At 36.0% G+C, this 21,591-nt stretch overlaps 1 protein-coding gene across 7 annotated transcripts in view; it reads right to left on the reverse strand.

Annotated features, from left to right (window-relative positions):
• Positions 1-21,591, reverse strand: part of CCDC102B (coiled-coil domain containing 102B) — a 198,220-nt gene that overhangs the window by 135,555 nt on the left and 41,074 nt on the right. For 6 of the 7 annotated variants that reach the window (XR_010407357.1, XM_064578039.1, XM_045886572.2 and 3 more), the window contains exon 1: positions 9,563-10,052. The exons of the other annotated variant lie outside the window; for it this stretch is intronic. Coding sequence is in view for 5 of the 6 variants with exons in the window: in XM_064578039.1 (XP_064434109.1) it covers positions 9,563-9,636 (74 nt within the window). In the remaining variant the exon portion in view is untranslated. Of the gene's footprint in view, positions 1-9,562; positions 10,053-21,591 lie in introns of those variants that run through there. 7 annotated transcript variants of the gene reach the window in all.

Here is a 21,591-nt window from a genome sequence, read left to right on the forward strand (position 1 = left end):
AAGCATATATTAGGTTTTTTTTTCCTCCAAAGATTCATTTGCAGCAAATTATCAAGATGTTTTCACATCTTAAAATGGAACCAAAATTTTGTTATGAAAGAATCAAAACAAATTATTTTGAACATGTTGAAAGAACTGGATATAATAGAATTTCATAAACTATAACACAAACAAACTAACCAAACTTTTGGAGTTTAATCACATATTCCTGAGTAATCTTCCAAATATAAATATTTACACATGTTCAACTCTTCTTTTATGAAGGAACTCTGGGCTGAGAATGAACTGAACTTTCTAAATGTTCTCAAAAATATTTTAAACAGGAAACCAGCTGCCTCCACCCACCCATGGCAGTGTGTTCAAAGTGTAATACCGCAGGAGTTCATTTAAGTCCTTGAATACTCCAAATTTCTGCAGGTCAGATTTAGTCCTTGAATTGTAAGTCTTTATGAATGTGATTGCAGAGGAAGTTGGGAAAATAAAATTATTAGTGAATGTGGACCTACCCAAGGTTCATAATTACGGTTTTTCTTAAAATACATGATTAATCTATTTTGAAATCACAAGGCTATCTACCTCTGAATAGAAACAGCATAAGTTTCAGAAATTATATTGTATCTCTTGTGACATAAATGGAAAAAACATAAAAGGGATATGTAAAATTGATTTTGTATATAATTAAAACATAGTCACTTATAGTACTACATTCCCGTAAGGTACTATAAAGATTTTAAATCAATTATTTTCTCTTCGTAAGGAAGATTCTAATACTCAGAAACACTGAAATAAAACAATATAAAAAAAAAAACAAAGGAGAAACAACGGAATTGTTTAAAACTGAATGTTCTTATACTGTATAACAAAAAGAGAAACAGTAATATATACATATATATCATCACAAATTATCGGATCAGCAGATGATAATACACTGATGTTTAAAGAAAATGTTGGCGCCTGGGTGGCTCAGTTGGTTAAGCAACTGCCTTCGGCTCAGGTCATGATCCTGGAGTCCCGCGATCGAGTCCCACATCGGGCTCCCTGCTCAGCGGGGAATCTGCTTCTCCCTCTTATCCTCCCCCTCTCATGCTCTCTGTCTCCCATTCTCTCAGATAAATAAATAAAAAATCTTAAAAAAAAAAAAAAAGAAAATGTTGATTTTTTATCTTAGTTACTGGCATTAGATTTATAGCCTTGTTACATTTCTATGGACTCGCCTAAGATTAAATTGATATCAATCATATATTTTGCTCTAATTCTTTCAATTTTATTTATTTTTATTTTTATTTTTTTTAAGATTTTATTTATTTATTTGACAGAGAGAGACACAAGCAGGGGGAGGGGAGAGGGAGAAGCAGGCTCCCCGCGGAGCAGGGAGCCCGATGTGGGGCTCGATCCCAGGACCCTGAGATCATGACCTAAGCCGAAGGCAGACGCTTAACGACTGAGCCACTCAGGCGCCCTAATTCTTTCAATTTTAATGTAAAATAAAACAAGTAATCAGCTTTCAGATATATTATTTGGAGGAAAATGCCTTCTCCAGAAAAAAAAATCTGGTGGTTGTGTAATACTTAAGTTACCTCTTATAGTAATGAGATTCAAAATCTTGAATTCACTGGGAAAATTTCATTTATAATCTTAAGACATGAAATACTAAAAAGTGTTACATTAGATTTTGATTTGAAGATCAGTTAATATACATGCTAATGAAACATTTTTCCCGTCCATACAATCTCCATTTTAGCCAAAATGTCTTTGTAGTCTGTTTAGACATAGAGTCTCTAATCATCTTTTTTTTTTTTTTTTAAGATTTTACTTATTTTGGGGGGTGCCTGGGTGGTTCAGTCAGTTAATCATCTGCCTTTGGCTCCGGTCATGATCCCGAGGTCCTGGGATGGAGCCCTGCATAGGGCTCCCTGCTCAGCAGGCAGTATGCTTCTCCCTCTGTTCCTCTCCCCAGCTTGTGCTCTCTGTCTCAAATAAATAAATAAAAATTTTTTTGAGCCAGAGAGAGAGCAGGAGCAGTGGGGAGAGGCAGAAGGAGAGGGAGAAGCAGACTCCCTGCTGAACAGGGAGCCAGGTGTGGGGCTCCATCCCAGGACGCTGGGATCATGACCTGAACAGAAGGCACAAGCTTAACCGACTGAGCCACCCAGGTGCCCCACCAATCATCTTTTTTTAAGTGTTGATATTTTTGGGTTTTGTCCTTTGGCATTAGAGAAGATAACATTAAAGACAAAAGCAATTTAACTATAAAGCAGAGTTCCTAGCAAATTGCTAATGGATCTTGAAATCAGTTGTCATCTCTTTGTATTGTAGGCATAGTGTTTTACTCCCTTAGTAAAGAACAGGGATTGGATTAAAAATGTCAAAACAACAGGAAGTGAATAGCCAGTATTTACATCTCTCAAGAGATCTGGCTTTCCAGTCCCTAAAATAGAAAGTGTAAGACATGTGCAAGGAGAACTGCAAAAAGCTGAAGACCAGATTACTTACATTTCTGAAAAGCTGCTATGTTTTTATTTACCCTCCTCAGTCATATAAATATTTCATTTCAACTCTTTCTCAAATAATCCCTATAATGCCAGAGTTTTAAATCTTCCTCTGAACCTCTATTTTTACTTTTTTCTATCTCTCTGCTCTACCAGATTTGGATCTTTCATTTTATAAACAAACAAACAAACAAACAAACAAACAAATGTGTGGAATCCTAGAATTGGGTTGATCATTTTCATTACTGCTTACTTTTCACACCAATTAGATTTTCTTAAATTGTAGCAACGCTAGAACACATTCGTACCAGTAATTTCCAGAGGTCACCATATTTTACATACTGCTCAGAACTAATATAATATAAATACATCAACATAACCATCATCAGAATGGCATAGTAGAAATCAGAGAACACTGGATTCAGAATCAGAAAAGCTGGGGTAAATCTTTTCCTTAGGAAGGTCACTCAAACACATATCTTCATTTACAAGGAGATAAATGTAATGCCTTCAACATGACCTACACTCGCTGAGACAGTACTGTGTAATTATTTCTATTCTGGAGTATTATGGCCTGTGCTGTCCAGTAGGATGGTCACAAGCCTGATGGTGCTAGTAAGCTTTTGAAATGAAGGTAGTCTGAACTGAGATACAGTATAAATCTAAATCAAGCACAGTGTGGAAAATAAAAATGTAGACTATCTCACTGATTTTATATTGATTACATTTTAGGATGGTAATATTTTAAAGATATTAAGTAAAATATATTATTCAAATCAATGTCACATTTATTTTTTTAATTTTTTAAATATAACTTTAAATTGTAAATGTTGTTTGAGTTCTATTTCTGTTGGACAGCTCTACTCTAGAACATCCAAAAATAATTTAAGTGTTTTTTTTTTTTCATAGAGAATTTTACAGAAATAGAAAACTTTGTTTTGATTTTTTTCAAACATATATCCAGTGTGTTCTCACAAAACTTCTGTCTCTTACAGAGGCTTCCTATCTATGCTTCAAATTAAGACGATTCTTAATAACATTATTTACAAATATATGTTTGAAAAATACATTCTACTGATAATGTAAACACACATCAGAGTCATGGCTGCCACTCAAATATAAATGAATAGGACATTTTCATTCTTTGCCATTTGGTCATATAATGTAGAAGAGATGCTGCAATAGTCACATCAAAGTAAAATGGAAATTGTTCAAAACGCTGGATAGGACTGTTCAACATTCTCATCTAAGCTTTAAAAGAAACTCCATTTATTTGAAGCTGTTTAGACAGCATGGGCTTTTAGACAAACATAATTATTAAATACTAAAATATTAGTAGTTGTTAAAAGATCAGTTTTATGATGAACTAAAGCCCAAGAATAATGATATTGATTCATGGTTTCTGAACATCATTAATAAATATAATTTAATTTTATCCAAAACATTGGTAAAATAATAAACATCTAGAAAAATTATGAGCCTAAAATTTGTTAGATGTGAAAAATTCTGTGTCTATATCTTATACTTCCCTGAATCTATAATACAGTTTATAGACCAAGTAAAACATCATTAGAAATAGCAAGGACAGCATAGGGGATATAGTCAATAATATTGTAATACACTTATCATGGTGAGCATTTCAAAAGGTATAGAATTGTTGAATCACTATGTTGTGTACCTGAACTTAATTTAATACTATATGTCAACTATACTTCAGTTAAAAAATTTTAGATAGGTAACTATATGAGGTGATGGATATGTTAAAAAAAATAGCAAGAAAGTAAGTGGATGAAATCATTAACAAAATTAGAGTCTCAGCATGGGAATGGGTATTAAAATTAGTGTCCAGTTGTGGATATTTATCTTTTTACCATAATAAAATCCATATATAAAATATCATGTTTTTCCATGTATTTTTATAACAGGAGTGTTTTTCACATTTAAATAAATTTTTAAAAATAATTATTTTTATTTATAATAAATATTTATTAATAAAAAATAAGATGTATCTAGTAAAACCAATTGTGGTACTAATTGGTTAAGTAACAGAATGTTTTCAGGTATGAAAACTAATTTAACGTCCAAAATATCTTCACATGCAGTATCCTTATAATACGCTCATCTCTCAGTTCCTATTAGTTCCAGTAGTTTCACCTCACCCACCTGCTGGCTGGTATAGACCCTAGGCACTATAACCATACCAGCATTTCTTCCCGCTTCAGTGTTAAGCACCTTTCTGATTACCTTCTCCTATTGTCCCCAAAACTCTCTTCTTTGACCCAACTTTGACGTCCTATTAATTGATCCCATTACTTTCTATTTATCACCTACTTCATATCGACACTGCCCTCCCTTTTCCAAGCTCCATTATTAACAAATTACCCTCAGCTAGAAAACTCCAATTCTGACTGGCATCCAACTATTGGCCTGCTCTATAAATGCACCTGAGCACCTGCTGATACTTAGAGAAAACATTCACTTTCAGGTCTCACTTCAGATCTTGACTCTGAATACCAAACAAGCCCTTAGCACTGCCAAGCCAACCCTACTACATTTCCCCCATCAATTCACTTTCCCATTCTCATCCGTGTCTATAAGGCCAAACTTCCCATTTGTATGTTCTATCTGAATCCCCTCTAACTGACTTAAAGACTTCGCTCCTGCAAATAGTCCTCTCCTCCTACCTAATCAAATTAAACCTCCCTCCTAAATCAATCTCATCAGCAAATGGGCATGTTATAATATCTATGACCTGAAAAACAGAAATCATCTTGATCCCCATCTAGGGGCCATCACATTTCTCTGGCATTTTTTTTTAGTAAAAATCTTTTTTTTTTTTTAAGATTTTATTTATTTATTTGACAGAGAGAGACACAGTGAGAGAGGGAACACAAGCAGGGGGAGTGGGAGAGGGAGAAGAGGCTTCCCACCGAGCAGGGAGCCCAATGTGGGGCTCGATCCCAGGACCCCGGGACCACGACCCAAGCCGAAGGCAAACGCTTAATGACTGAGCCACCCAGGCGCCCTAGTAAAAATCTTTAGAAGATATTTTCACTCATCTCATTCTCTCTTGAACTCACTCTATCAGTTTTCAAGCCTAGATCTCTACAAAAACAGAAAATCAATGACTTCTGTATTGCAAAGTCTAATTAACAGTTAAGTCCTATTTTCCTTGACCAATCAATAGCATTTTATATAACTGGCCATTTCATCTTTCCAGAATGACTCATTTACTTAGCTTCTGAAAGACTCTTCTCTCCTGTTTTCCCTCCTACCTCACTGAGTGCTGCTCCTCATTCTGCTCTGGTGGGTCTAGCTCTAATGTGGAAGTGCTCCAGCACTTCTATTTTTTTTTTTTTGGGGGGGGGGGATGCTTAATTCTACAAATTGAAGACAAAAGATTGTAAGATACCACTTGTAAGCTCTGCAATGAACATGGTCTTTACTCAAAAGGCTACTTCTGTCTTCAGCTACCAAAAAAATGTTTCTATCAGTTTTTAACATCAAATATCTTTTTATCTTCTCTACATATAACAGCAACTCTTAGCAAATATCATCATATATGAATCACCCAGATGTTTACTTATATGAAAATATTAGTAATCTGCAAAGCTATGACTTTAATGGAATGGCATTAAGCACAACCCATCTTCTCTTTGATAGGCTACTTTCCTCCAACAAGATACCCAGTTTTCCTTTTTACAGCACTTGGTAACAATTGTGCATCTACAGTTGATCAGGGCACTGAGGACCAAACACTGAGGACCAGCACTGAGTACGCAAAAGGCACTCTATAAAATATAATCTTGGAATAAAGCCTAGACCTTTTTAATTAAAATGAAATGTCTTAAGGTCAGTGATGAAAATATTTGAACTGAGAAATGTACTTACTGTTTTAGTAATGATAAATTTAAAGAAATGAATCTTTACATTTCAACTATCTTCATCTGTTTGGGCATACAGCAAAAAGGCATTACTCCAGTAAAACCTACTTAAATGACAATAAACTTGTAAAATAGTAGATAGTACATTTCTAAAATGATAGCATAGACATTATTATACAATTATAATATACATATTTTTAAAAATACTCTATTTAGAGAAAAAGTAAAATATGTTCAAGGTTTAGATATAGGAGTTAAAAATATTATATGGAGGGGCACCTGGGTGGCTCAGTCGTTAAGCGTCTGCCTTCGGCTCAGGTCATGATCCCAGGGTCCTGGGATCGAGCCCCGCATCGGGCTCCCTGCTCCGCGGGAAGCCTGCTTCTCCCTCCCCCATTCCCCCTGCTTGTATTCCCTCTCTCACTGTGTCTCTCTCTGTCAAATAAATAAATAAAATCTTTAAAAAAAATGTTATATGGGGTTTATTCTTTTTACTACAGACATACTGTACTCTACATTATCTATTAGTAACATAAATTTTATATATGCTCTTCACCCATTCAAATAAAACTTACATGATACTTTTATTTGATAATAGTTGAGTCTTTCCATAATTTTAAGAAGGTGTGGTCACACAGCATTCATTCATATCACACATCAAAAAGAAACAATAGATGCCAATCTGTTCCCAATATTATTTCCAGTGACCGCAGGCATTTTTTTTTATGAATACGTGATATCTGATGAAAATGAGTGATTAAATTTCCTCTGAGAAATCAAAAGACATCTTCTTTGAATACAACATTCCAGAAAATACAGAGGAAAGCATAAGAATTGGATACGAGAACAGCCAATTTAAATATAAAATCTGTTTATTTTCAGTATCAATTTCCTCTTTCTATTCCCAAAGGTAAGAGTGGACCACCTGAGAGAACTGGGATTACCTCAGGTTTACAATGTTGTCTCACTGCCTCTTCCCTGTACTCTATTACCCCAACGCCATCCCAAACCATTCTGCTTAACTTCTGCCAGACTCACATTCCTAAAATACCAGTGGAGCAGAGTGGAAATAGCTCTGGAGCCAGAAAGACATTATTTGGTATCTTTGCTCCAGAACTTACTATATCTGTGGCTTTAGGGAAATCATTTAACATTTCTGAACATCAAATTTCTTCATGTGTAAAATGAAGATATGTAAAATGAAGTTCATTCTATTATCCAACTATCAAAATTGTAGATATGTATGTAAATTATCTTACACATAGGAAATGCTATTATTTGCTGGTAGTGTGGTGATGATGATGATGATGATGATGATGATGATGATGATGACAAAGCAAAGAGGAATAAATACTCCCCATTTCTTCAGAAACTCGCAATTGCCCCCATTGTACAATATATAGGGAGAAAGTTACTCTGTCTATTCAGGGTATCCAGTGTTCTGTGCTTCACAACTCTGTCCTGCTACTCACAACGATGCATTTCTTTTCTTCTCCAATGAGGCTCCTCCCTCACCTTCCCTGCTTCATGTTAACTCATGCCTCAAAACTCTTTGCTCCAACTACTACTACAAAATAGAATGGTATTTTGTTTTTCAACAACTATCTAAATTCCACTGATTTTTCAAGACTCAGCTCAGGAAGCTGGACTTTTCTTTCAAGGCTTCTCTAAAATCTTGCTAAAAAGAGGATTTTTGAAGGTTTTTCCATTATAGAAAAATTCAATTAACCTTGCAGTATCAGCCCAAGAGAAATGGTATTTCTTCAAATAGAAGTTGTCCTTACATCATTTTTAAGTTTAAAGAATCACTGTCATTATATCTGTGGCTCTAATAATTAGAGGAAACCCTCATAAATTTCAAGGGCACAACTGGATCAAGGAACCAGGAAGCTATATCCCAGTGATCAAGCAATTACTAAATCCAGTAAAAACATAAAGAATACAAAAGAGAGACCATTATATGATCTGTCATTTTACAAGAAAACTATTTTTTTAAGCTTTGGGGAAAAAAGCAATTCACATAAAGCATTTTTCTAACTGTCATGCAAATTGATTTATTGATTTATTGATTGATTAAATCAATATTGCAAAATCACAGAAAAATTGCACAGATATTGTATCTCTAGCTTTTTAAGATTCCTTTTTAATCTAATGCTTATGTGAAAATGTGGATAAAAGTCAGAATTCAGGAATATTTAACATATATGCAAGGATATTCAACAAAAATTGACTAAAAACAAGGCATTTAATCAACAGTTGTAACAATACCCAATTCCACAGAAGTATTAGCAAAAGTGTTTTTGCATGATTTCAGAAAACAGAAAACTAATGTTGCTATAAATGAGAATATCAAGAAATATCATTGTGTATTTCAATTGCATATGTTACTTACATGTATCTGTTTTTAAATAATATCTTCATTATATTTCTATTCAATAGACTTACCCACTCAACATTCATTTTATAATTTATCTTTGTGGAAAACATTAACAAATATTTCCCAATGGTTTCCAGAGATCTTTTTTTCCCTTTAGTTCTATCATTACTTTCCATATAAAGATCTATTTCTTTATGTACAGGATTTTATTATTTGATTCCATGTCCCTATTTCCTCCATACTACCCAGGTAACTTATATAAGGAAATCAGTATTAGTTCTAAGTTTGAAGTATACTTTTCTGTTAACAATAACAGGAATTCAGCATGAGGACTATCCATCAAAATGAAAATAACTCTGAATGCATGAGACATAAATAAGAGGGTATGCATAACAGTTTTATATTTTTTTAAAACTCCAAGAATATAGATTACTTCAAACACATTGACTAACTCGTATTCATTTGGAACTACAAAACAAAGTTTTACTATCAACATAATCTATGAATGTCTAAATTTAGAGTTGAAATTCTTACCTGAGTTTTGCTTAGCATAGTTATTTTTTAAAAACAAGAAAAGTATTGTAAGTTGTCAGGATAAATAATACCAACAGTGGAAGATGGAAGAAAGAGGGTAGGAATCAAGTCCACTTTAAGAAGAAACTCCAAATCCCTGTTTCCCAGACCTACAGTAGTTTTGATCTGCATCTTACAAGCAACTGTCTTTTTCTTTGCTCCGAGAATACCACATGCTCTGCTCCAGCAGGAAAATATAATAATTAGATAGAAAACCATAAGGTTATTAGGCATCTTACCCTCTGGGCTTGCTGGACTGTTCTAGCTGCTCAGTGCTAACCGACACATGTGTAAACAACAGAATTCCCTGCATCCTTTTCTCATCTGTATAGCTCTGGGGTCCTGGCCAACAGGATTGTTTCCAGCATTAAGGCCACTCCACACTAACTCAAAAAAGATTCCCATTGGTTGTGAAGTTTTATCAAAACCAATACCACAACACCCTCTTTGGATCACAAGTGAGTGAACCAAAATGAAATCACTTTAACATTCCCTAACTAAGTACCACTATACGAAGCTTTCTACCTAACCCCTTTGAAAGCACGTACTGAGTGAAAAAGGAAGAAAATACCTACCCCTTCATCCACAAGCATTTAACGTTTAAGAGCAATAGGTATAACTTGTAACAGTAATAGAAAAAACTAAAATGGTGAAAAAAAAAAAAACTAATAAAGTATCTATCTGCAAGACTTAGAGATTATACTACAGATCACAGGAACAATAGGACATATCATTGGTCCAATGTGATTTTTATTAGATTGCCAAAAAAAGAAAGAATACTTAATAAAATATTTGAGTAAGCAAATCATGATACAAAAACTGTATGTCGAAACCCTGGATTTCAGTCATGTGGCAGGAATCGGGAGCTGCATCTCCAGAGCCCTCCAGGGAGAATTCACTGGGCCCTGGGGTGGGGGAGGGAGGGAGTGGCCTTCCAGTAACAGGACACAGCTGTCAGGAAGCGCTCTGATGAAGGGGTGATGGCAGACCACATAAAGGAGAGCTTCTCTGGTTGACCAGGACTGAAGGCCCAAAGAAAGAGGCGAGGGCAGAAGAAACACAATCAACATGTTCCTTATAAACAGCATGAACACTGCATCTGAAAGTTAGAGTTAACGTCTCCAAGTCATTTTACTCTCCCTCCCTCCTTAATTCGGATGATCATTCTTAGCTGAATAACATATTTGCCATCTACTTTCACTTAACAGCATCCTCTCTCCCTTACCTCCCAATGCAACAGAGAGGTGACCATTCTCCCATAGAATGGGAACTAACCCTCTGAGCTTGGGTTTCCTTTCCCCATTTTTGGTGGGGGAAGATGTGCTCAATCACCATTCTCTCTCCTCTTCCTCTGAACTCTCTCTTCTGTCTGGAATTAAGCACTGGATTTTATTTTATTTTTTTAAAAGATTTTATTTATTTATTTGACAGAGACACACACAGCGAGAGAGGGAACACAAGCAGGGGGAGTGGGAGAGGGAGAAGCGACTTCCTGTGGAGCAGGGAGCCCAATGCGGGGCTTGATCCCAGGACCCCGGGATCATGGCCTGAGCCAAAGGCAGATGCTTAACCCACTGAGCCACCCAGGTGCTCCTCCCCATTGGATTTTAAACATTGTCAAGGCTTTAGTCAATTTCATTTACGTCCGTATATTTCCCTGTCAATTCGGTCATTTTCATTTGTAGGTACCGTTCCTCTCCATTTCATGGTTACGTGATTGAAAGATTTCTTTCCAGGGGCGCCTGGGTGGCTCAGTCATTGGGCGTCTGCCTTCAGCTCAGGTCATATCCTAGGGTCCTGGGATGGAGCCCCGCATCGGGTTCCTTGCTTGGCAGGAAGCCTGCTTCTCCTTCTCCCACTCCCCCTGCTCTCGCTATCTCTTTCTCTGTCAAATAAATAAATAAAATCTTTAAAAAAAAAAAAGAAAAGAAAAGAAAGATTTCTTTCCAGCCAAAAACCCCATTTAATTTGCCATATATTCCCTTTAATGCACCAAAATGACTCTCTGCAAACACACATGCTTGCACACACACACGCCCACATGGTCTCACGCAACATGCATATTTTGGTTTTTCTAAAGTTTATATACTCCTCTAAGCTCTCATTCTACTTGTCTTTGCAGCCATTGATGCCGCTGTTCACAGCTCTGGGGACATGGAGACTCTTTTTTTTTTTTTTTTTATTCTTATGTTAATCCCCATACATTGCATCATTAGTTTTAGATGAAGTGTTCCATGATTCATTGTTTGTGCACAACACCCAGTGCTCCATGCAGAACGTGCCCTCCTCAATACCCACCACCAGGCTAACCCATCCTCCCATCCCCCTCCCCTCTAGAACCCTGTTTGTTTTTCAGAGTCCATCGTCTCTCATGGTTCGTCTACCCCTCCGATTTCCCCCGCTTCATTCTTCCCCTCCCGCTACCTTCTTCTTCTCTTTTTTTTCTTAACATATATTGCATTATTTGTTTCAGAGATACAGATCTGAGATTCAACAGTCTTGCACAATTCACAGCGCTTACCAGAGCACATACCCTCCCCAGTGTCTATCACCCAGTCACCCCATCCCTCCCACCCCACCCCCCACTCCAACAACCCTCAGTTTGATTCCTGCGATTAAGAATTCCTCATATCAGTGGAGACTCTCTTCTCTATCTTAGCACAACACTCTCCTGGTCTTCCTCTTGACCTTTGTCCCTGGCTCTCCCCAGTCTCTTTGGTGGTGCTTTTCTCTCCCATCCCTCCGTGTACATCAGGTATATTCCCATGTAAATCGACTATCTCTCTATATGTCACCCATTCTCATGGTCTGAATTGTCATCTTTCTTTTCAGATAACTTCCAAATAGCTACATTTGGATTCAATCCTCTTTTGAGTCTCTGACACTTACATGCATCAGCACAGTAGACCCCATCACTAAAAAATTTGACAGATATGTCATCAACATATTTGAAACTGAAATCTTCTCTCCATGGACTCACTGCATTGTTTATCAGTCAGTCTTACAGTTTGCTAAAGAAAAACCCTGGAAGTCATCTCTGACTCCTTCTATTCTATATCCAGTCCAGCACCAGTTCCTTTTGACTTTACTTCAGTAAAATGCCCAGTCCTCTCCTTTCCACCGCCACACCCTGGTTCAGGCAGCCATCATAATCTGTCTGGATTGCTGTAGTGTCCTAAATTATTCACCTGTTCCCAAACTTGTTCCTCCCCATATTTAGCAAGAGTTACAGTGGTCTATTCCTAGTACTCACGCTACTTGAAATCTTTAAAGATTTTTAAACCTCTTATCAAATCTTCTTTACATTTGCCAAAATGAAACTTTTCTGGATTACTTTTTCTGTTCTGTTGACTATACCATGTCTTTATACACCTCCCCCGCCCCCTTTATTAGTTTACTTTCCTTTTAAGGTGGAGTACTTCCAAGGGATTACCACTGGTCCTAGTCTCACTCCACATCCTCTGCCTGGGTGATCACATCTATTTTTATGGCTTCTTTTGCCACACATATCATTGTGGGGTGAACTGTGTCCTCTGAAAAGATATGTTGAAGTCCTCTCCCCAGGCCCCTGTGAACGTGACCTTATTTGGAAATAGGGTCTTTGCAGATGTAATCAACCTAAAATGAGGTCAAATGAATGAGGGTGGGCCCTAGTCCAATGAATGACTGGTGTCCTTACAAAGAGAGGAAAATTTAGATACAGGCACTCAGGGGCAAATTCCATGAGAAGACATTGGCAGAGATTGGAGTGATGCTTCTACAAGCTGAGGATTGTTGGCAACCACCAGAATCTGGAAAGAGGCAAGGAAGGACCCTCCCCTAGAACCTTTAGAGAGAGTATGGCTTTGCTGACACCTTGGTTTTGTACTTTTATCATCCAGAACTGTGAGATAATAAATATCTATTGCTTTAAGCCACCAACTTTGTGCTAATTTGTTATGGTAGCCCTAGAAAATGCACTAATATACATATACTTCCCAAATACATAGATCAGTCCATAATAGTTTATCAAGCTTGAGATCTGGATGTCTAACAGTCTAATGAGAATGGGCATTAGGAGCCATTTAAATCCCTCAGTAATTCCCAAAGAGTAAATCTCTTATATTTCTTCCAAACCTCTCCTGTGTCTTGTATTCTCAATCTTAAATAATGATGCTGCCACTCATACAGTCTGTCAAGCTAGAAACCTTTTTATTATTCCCAAGACCCTATACCACTCCACCCCTGACACACAGTGACTACTCTTAGAGTAAAACCTGGAAGAATTGTTCATTTCTGTCTCCATTTCATCTGCTTCCCTCTCTTTTGAACCCACACCAATCAGATTTTTGTTTCTCCACATCAGGTTTTACTCTCAAGTTTATAAACTACTAGTAAATCAGTAAAATCTAACTATATATGTAAAGCATCTTCTCATTTAAAGCTTGGTTGAGTGAAGGCTCATTTCCCCACACAACCTCTCCTCTCTTGGGGTAAGAAAGCAGAGTAGGACCTTGCTTTGTGCTTATTACCAAGTCTGGCTCACAAGTGCTTTGTTGACTGACAGGACCTACCAGCATAATGGAAGCAAAGTTATCCAAGTCTCCATCTCAGTTCGCATGGTACATTGCCAACCTGGCTTAAACACAACACACACACACACACATACACACAGAGTGGCTTAAACACACACACACAGATTGCACAAGCATCTTCATTATCTTAATACTCCATATCCCATAACAAGCAAGGGGAGCATATAAAAAAAGGAGGAGAAAATTCAGCCTTGGAGTTTTCATAATTTCTTGGAAGTTCACAATATCTTACGGCACTCAACCCACATCAGTGAAAGTTGATTTTTTGTAGGTGTGGATTCCAATTTTATTTTATATATTAGGTTCTCCCTGTCAAGTCTGCTTTTACCTACCTAGCATTATTTGTTTCCTCCCTATAGTTAAAAAAAAAAAAAAAAAAGCTATGTTACCAAGACTCCCATTACAGATACACTTAGCAATGTGGTACAATTTTGGCAGTAAAACAGAAATGGAGGCCTGATAGGCATTTTTGAATATATGGATGCCTCTCCATTTCACTTCTTTCTTTATCCTTCCTTGAACAAGGATAGGAAGCCGGGTATGAAGAAGCATGAACTGATCTTGAGGTCATGAAGTCATAATTCAGATGAAAGCCACATCGAGAATGGCAGAAGCAGCCAGGACCATGACTGGCCTCATGCAGGCTTTTGCTGATGGGGAGAAAAGAGAACCTACCTTGTTAAGTCACTGTCATCAGTCTTCTCCTGTGGCCTTATTATTAAATCGGGAACTACAGGCCCATAGAAAGTTATAACACTATCTAACTGGAGAAACAATGGGGAATATATTAATCAAAACTGATTTTACTCCAGATCTCTATCAGCAATTGGGGGAATTCAGAAGAAACCTTAAGCTTGAAAACTCCTACAGCAATCTTTACCTAATTTCAGAGCTATTTCTCACGATCTCTATGAGGCTTCTCCTGAATCCCACATAAAGTTAATTCTACAATCAAAGGCAATATGCATGTACTTAGTACTGCAATATGCAGTACTTTCCTCAGAGAACTGTAAGTTTTTTAAGGACATAATATTGTATTTGTCTTCAAATTTTTGGCAGGTAAGCAAATAAATGGATACGTGAGTGAAGGTACAAATGCATAAATGATGGATGAATGTATGTTCTGTGAAAGAAATGAAGGAAACAAAAATAAATCTGAAAGATACACTTCTAAAACAGTAAGTATATGGTGACTTTTAAATTTCTCCTACTATTGGGGTTTTTTCCTACTTTTATACATTGAAAGAATTAATAGTGACAACATCATACATATGTGCCTCTCAATGACAAAGTAGGATAGAGAAATACTGAAAAGTAAGACAAACAGAGAAGATTTTCTATGGACCTTAGTCACTACTTGAATTCAGCTGTACCCATCTTAATTGCTAAAATTTTAATGGCTTGAACAATATTTGTAGAATTATTCAAAAGCATAGGAACTGTCAAAGTAACTGGAAATGTCTTGCAAGGAAGCCAGTTTAGTTCTGACTGAAAGGCACTAGGTGATTTGAAACCATAGATTAGAAACGCATATGCACGAAATCACGGAGTCCACTGTGATTTTACAAATAAGCTCTTCATTAATCAAGACAGACCAGGTGGGAAGCCACCATCTTTTATTAAACTACCCTGTGTCTATCCACACACATCAGCCACATAAATATGAGTGTTCATATATGAATCTTATTGCAGCATTTCAGAAAATGTTTTCTTCCCTCTCACTGTTTTAGTAATAGGAACTATTGTCATGCAAAGTCCAGACTTTCTTTACAAACACAATGTCTATTTTCTATGACAATGTCTGATTTGTAACACAAAGCCAACTTTATTTGTATTTTGTCAGTTACAGAAAAGGTTAAGAAAAAATTGTAAGAAAAATAAATCTGAGGGATACCTGGGTGACTCAGTCAGTTAAACGGTGACTCTTGACTTTGGCTCAGGTCCTGATCTCAGGGGTCCTGGGATTGAGCCCTGCACTGGGCTCCTTGCTCAGCAGGGAATCTGCTTCTCTCTCTCCCTCTCCCTCTGCCCCCCTCCCCACTCACATGGACATGCGTGCTCTCTTTCTCTCTCTAAAATAAATAAAAATAAATCTTTTTAAAAAAAAGAAAAATAAATTTGATCTACACTTACTATACCTTTATTTTTTTTTTTTTATTTGACAGAGCAAGAGAGCACAAACAGGGGGAACAGCAGAGGGAGACGGAGAAGCAGGCTCCCTGCCGAACAGGGAGCCCGATGTGGGGCTCAATCCCAGGACCCTGGGATCATGACCTGAGCCAAAGGCAGATGCTTAACCACCTGAGCCACCCAGGTGCCCCTTAATATACCTTTAAAAAGAAGATATCCTAATCACAGATGGATGTGGGTTTGAGCATCAGTTGGGTGTGCTTGAGGAGCTCCCTCTCTGAGCCTCAGTCCCATGATTGTAAAATGGATGGTATAACCTATAGGTGGATTCTAAGGGTAAGAAGGTAATGGAAATAAAGTGCTTAAAAGAGTAGTTAACACTAATAAATTAAAGCTATCATTAGTAGGAATTATTTTAGAAAGTAGTTATGTTGGCCTCACTACAACATCTAGAAAATAGATTTAAAGCAAATTTTTATATTCTAAATGCAAACACTAAGCAAATGTCAGCATGGCCTAGTCTGATGTCATGACTTATTTTGCTACCTCTCTAAGTAGTCACTTTGCAGTTGTGATTTTGTTCCGGCACCAACACTTATTAGGCTCTGACAAAGCCAACTAGACTTATTACCTAGGCTTATAATAAGCATATAAAAAAATCATCTTTGTGAGATTGTGAAATTATAATGAATTTAATCTTTGCAACTGACATTTCAGGAACTCTCCTTGGGAATACCTACTTATGAGAAAATGGCCCAGAGACAAATACTTTCTTCTTATATACGGAAAAAATATATATATATGACATAATAAGGATTAAAAATTAGTCACTGGATTTTGATCAAACTCATAGCAGAAGTAAATGTTAACTGTTCTTTCCTTGGTTTGTGATGTACTTCATGTTTTGGAAGGATTTTTCAAGCTCAGCACTATTGACATTTGGAACCAAAAACGTTTCCAGACACTGCCAAACATTCCCTGAGGGGCAAAACTGCTATCAAGTTGAGATCCATTGTTTAGAATGATGGAGTAGTGGAAGGTGAGACTAAGACATAGCTCAGTTCTGCTAGAAACCAGCTGTCAGCTGTGGCCTTGGAGAAAGGGACCCCACCTCCCAAGCCTTGTTTTCCTCATATACATATAGTCAAGAAATTAGACTAGATAACCTCAAAGGCTTATCTTACTAAAACTTGAGTGCCTTAATATCTACCCCCCCCCACCACTCCTACACACACACACACACACACACACACACACACACTACCACTCTACTCACACATGTCAAACACAGTCACTCATGTAGTCTGTATGCATTAGGGTACAAAATGCATAAGAGATGAAAACAGAAATGTTACAAAACCCATGTGTAACATAGGAAACCCATTTCTAACTCAGTTTTATAGTATTATAATTAACGCTTCTTAGTTAATTCAGCTTGAGAAATACTATGTACAAAGAAACAAAAATTCTTCTCCTTGATACATCTAAACTGGTAAGACCAAACATCTTGTATTTTCCTCAAAAGAACACAACTAAACAGTCACTGTATGAATGGAAAGTACTTTTTCTACTCAGGAACTATGTTAAATTATAATTTAACTTGTTGACCAAATGGAGGAAAGATAATCCACACAGAGAAAAATTAATTTTACTAAATTGATTTAGAAAATCTATTTAATTTCTGAATCCTTAAACTATAATCATTGGACAACCTTGCTAAAGCATCTCATTCAAGACAAAACTAATCCTCCTCAAAGCATAATTGTTCTGATTAATGTTAATAAATATTCTGGGAAACAGTAAACTATTTGCTAAGGTTTATGAATACATTTTCTCCACATAACATTAAGTTTCCTTTAACTATTTCCAAAATTCATTGTTTTTGTTAATCTGTCCTTTCAAATTCTTGTAAAAAAGAATTACCTGCACTCTGAAAGGAAAAAAAAAGTTATTTCCTTATATTGTAAGGTATTTCCATTTCTTGGTAATAAATCCCAGCTATGATCAAAATGCAACAAAGAACTACCAAAACAGTAACACTTCCTAGCACAATCTACTGTTTTATTTTTTTTATTTTTATTTTTTAAAGATTTTATTTATTTGACAGAGGGAGGACAAGCAGAGGGAGAGAGAGAGAGAAGCAGGGTCCCTGCTAAGCAAGGAGCCCGATGTGGGACTTGATCCCAGGACCCTGGGATCATGACCCAGGCCAAAGGCAGCTGCTTAACTGACTGAGCCACCTAGGCGTCCCCAATCTACTGTTTTAAAGAAACTGTGAGTCAAGTCTTAAGAAATATGGTTTGTTCTTATGCCCAGTATGTTTCGTATGTTAGACCATATACTTAATGTCACTGAAGGAAAATCTGGGAAATATAAACATACATATGTGTAGAAAATTAACACTTATGTTATAAGGATCTCTATAAGTGGCAAAACATTCTAATGAAAACATCAAGTCTCTTATAATTATGAGGCATGAATTTTTAAAGTACTATATTCGATCAACCTTAATCTTTTTGTAACATGCATTATTATCACACTATTAACCAGGCTTGAAATCTCTTAATAAATATTTAAAACAGAGTATATTGGAGATAAACCAAAGCTATTCAAAAATGAAAGAAATCCTATGAGATAGTAGAAAAAAACACAATGATCAAGGCACCATTAGTATAGTTATAAAATTTCTTTTCAAGAAAGAGCAAAACATGAAGCATAGTCTTGAGTATCAGTTTTAAAGCCTGAGATGAAATACTTCATAAAACTCATTTATGGTATCAGCAGACTTTAATATAATGGACTCCAAATACATGTTTTCCTCTCCTCACACGCTGTATCCCACTGACATGACAAAAATGTGGCTGTTGTTGAATTAAAAATAAACCCATCCAACAGTGCTGAAATCAAGAAAGAGGGCTTATATCAGACAAGACATTTTTGGAAAGTTCTAAACATCAAAAGCATATTGGATCTGATAACAGGGAAACGAATGTGGGGGAAACCACAAAACACAACATCCAAAAGAGAAAGCTGCCACAAGGTAAAAGTCAATCTTGCCACAGTGTCTGGGGAGAATCCAAGAGCAGCATAAACCCAAACTGATGTATTTATCACCAAGATCATGACTGGGCTACCTGCCTGACCACAGGGCACTGGGACCTAGTTTCTCCTTCTCACACACACAACAGCTGCTTAAAGACAGAAAAGTGCCTGAAGAAATGCCTTAAAAATTTTTTATTAAGTATAATTAACATACAGTGTTATATTAGTTTCAGGTATACAATATAATGATTCAACAATTCTATACACTTCTCGGTGATCATCACGGTAAGTGTACTTTTAATCCCCTTTATCTATTCCCCCCCCATCTCCCACCCCCCTTCCCTCTGGCAACCATCTGTTTGTTCTCTATAGTTAAGAGTCTGTTTTTGTTTGTTTGTTTCTCTCATTTTTTTCCCTTTGTTTTTTTGGTTTCTTAAATTCCACCTATGAGTTACATCAAATGTTATTTGTCTTTCTCTGACTGAATTAATTCACTGAGCATCACTCCTTCTAGGTCCATGCACTTAGTGGAAGAAATGCTATTAAATAAAGTAGATAATCTCCCTGAGGAGAGTTCCTAGCATGCACACCCAGGCAGGGAGAGAAGTAGAACAAAGTTTCAGGAAAATTCAAGACTACAAAAAGCCACTGAATAATAAAGGATAGAGACCCCACTGCTAGTGAAACATATTAAAGAATCCACTGAAAAATGAAATACATTTTTTAAAGATTGTGCATATCTAGAGTTTGCTCACCTGCTCTCCTCCACATACCACAGTAGGAAATCCTTTCCAAAAACAGGCTTTATCTCCCTCACAAGTCTCTCATCATGGGTCCTTTCATGGCCAGGTCTGCTGGGTAAACAGATGTACCCAATTCACCAACCTCCCCTAAGCATCACTTCATCTGCAAAAACTGGCCAATATGTTGTCATAAGGATTATTTTGAATTTGCAAAATAAAATCCTGAGTCTGGCATACTGTAAGCACTAAATAAATGGCAGGTGTAATAATAATAGTAACAATAATAACAATAATAATAATAATAATAATATAGATTGAATTATACAATATGAAAAAATGAATGATATTCTTTTTATTCTAAACACTTAAAAGGAGTACATGTCCTGCAGGATTTTGTTCAATTCTGGTTAACTGAAATTGATGAATTCAAATCTCTTTTATGTCCAACTATTGAAAGAGAGTTGAAATTTTGCAAAAGCAAAAGATGTACAAAACATCCATTTAATTTAGAGAAAAATAAAATATATATTACCATTAGCTAATTAAATAAAGGCCCTAATGTTTTCATTATATATCTTCCATTACCCAGGCATAATGTCTTCTGACTTCAAAAAACTATGGGAAGGAAGAAAGAAAAGGAATCGAGGCTCATATTTTTTAAAAAATATATTTTTGAAAGGCAATCTTATTTTGGATTTTCCTACACAATAAGGTCACAAATATGTGTATGTTGAGTTTTTCATGAATTTTAAAATGTTCCAAATCAATAAAAATGGAAACTTTTTTTGTAATGATCCAAAGAAAAAAGTATAATTTTACCTAAATCCTAGATATATAAAAAGTATGTTAAAATTAGGCCTATATTATTAAACATATTTCCCCCAAAATTCAATGACAATAATGTATAGTATAACAATAGGACTACTTTTTTTCCTTCAGATAGAAATTGCATTCTTCACTTGTTACGATGAGCACTGGGTGTTATATGTAAGTGATGAATCACTAAATTCTACTCCTAAAGCCAATATTACACTATATGTTAATGAATTAGAATTTAAATAAAAATTTGGAGGAAAAAACTGCATTCTTATTGGTTCAAACTAGTGAAAATTTACATTTCCAGTTAAATGATAGAAATTAACACAAGACAACTATAATAAGGAGCTTTTGTATTTACAATTTCCCTGTTGATTTCTAGAAACCTTGAAAAATACCTCAATGACAATCATCTTAATTATAAGTATCCGATTTATAATATCTCTGAGATCTTAAAACTTGAAACTAATGCATATTATCACTTTAATTAGAATAATCTACAAGGGCTCAGGAATATATGCTATTATTAAAAGTTTTAAAATACACTTAACCCAATCCTTTTGTCTTCCATTTATTCCCCAAATTACTGTTCAGGACAAGCTCAGATGATGTTCTAGGTAATTTGAAAAATAACAAAATAATAATATTTCAATATTTTGACAGCATATAGTCAAATAACTTAAGAAATTATTTTTCATATTAGCTTTCAAAATGTTTTTAAAGTAATGGAGTACATTCTCTTAAAAATAAAAAAAACACATATATATTACACAGAAGTCATGTATATCAAAAGTGGAACTTTTCCCATTAATTCTTGGAGGAGGACTTGGAAAACTGCCTGCTTGGAAACTCTCTTCCCATCTAATTTCCTCCAACAATAGCCCTTGGAGGTCATCCACAGACTCCCCAGACTCTAAGGAGCACTTTGGAAAACAACTAATATAATCAAATCATTATTTTACA

Source organism: Mirounga angustirostris, unplaced genomic scaffold, assembly GCF_029215605.1.
Source record: "Mirounga angustirostris isolate CCGP_5_RB_7025 unplaced genomic scaffold, mMirAng1.0.hap1 SCAF_14, whole genome shotgun sequence".
NCBI lineage: Eukaryota > Metazoa > Chordata > Mammalia > Carnivora > Phocidae > Mirounga > Mirounga angustirostris.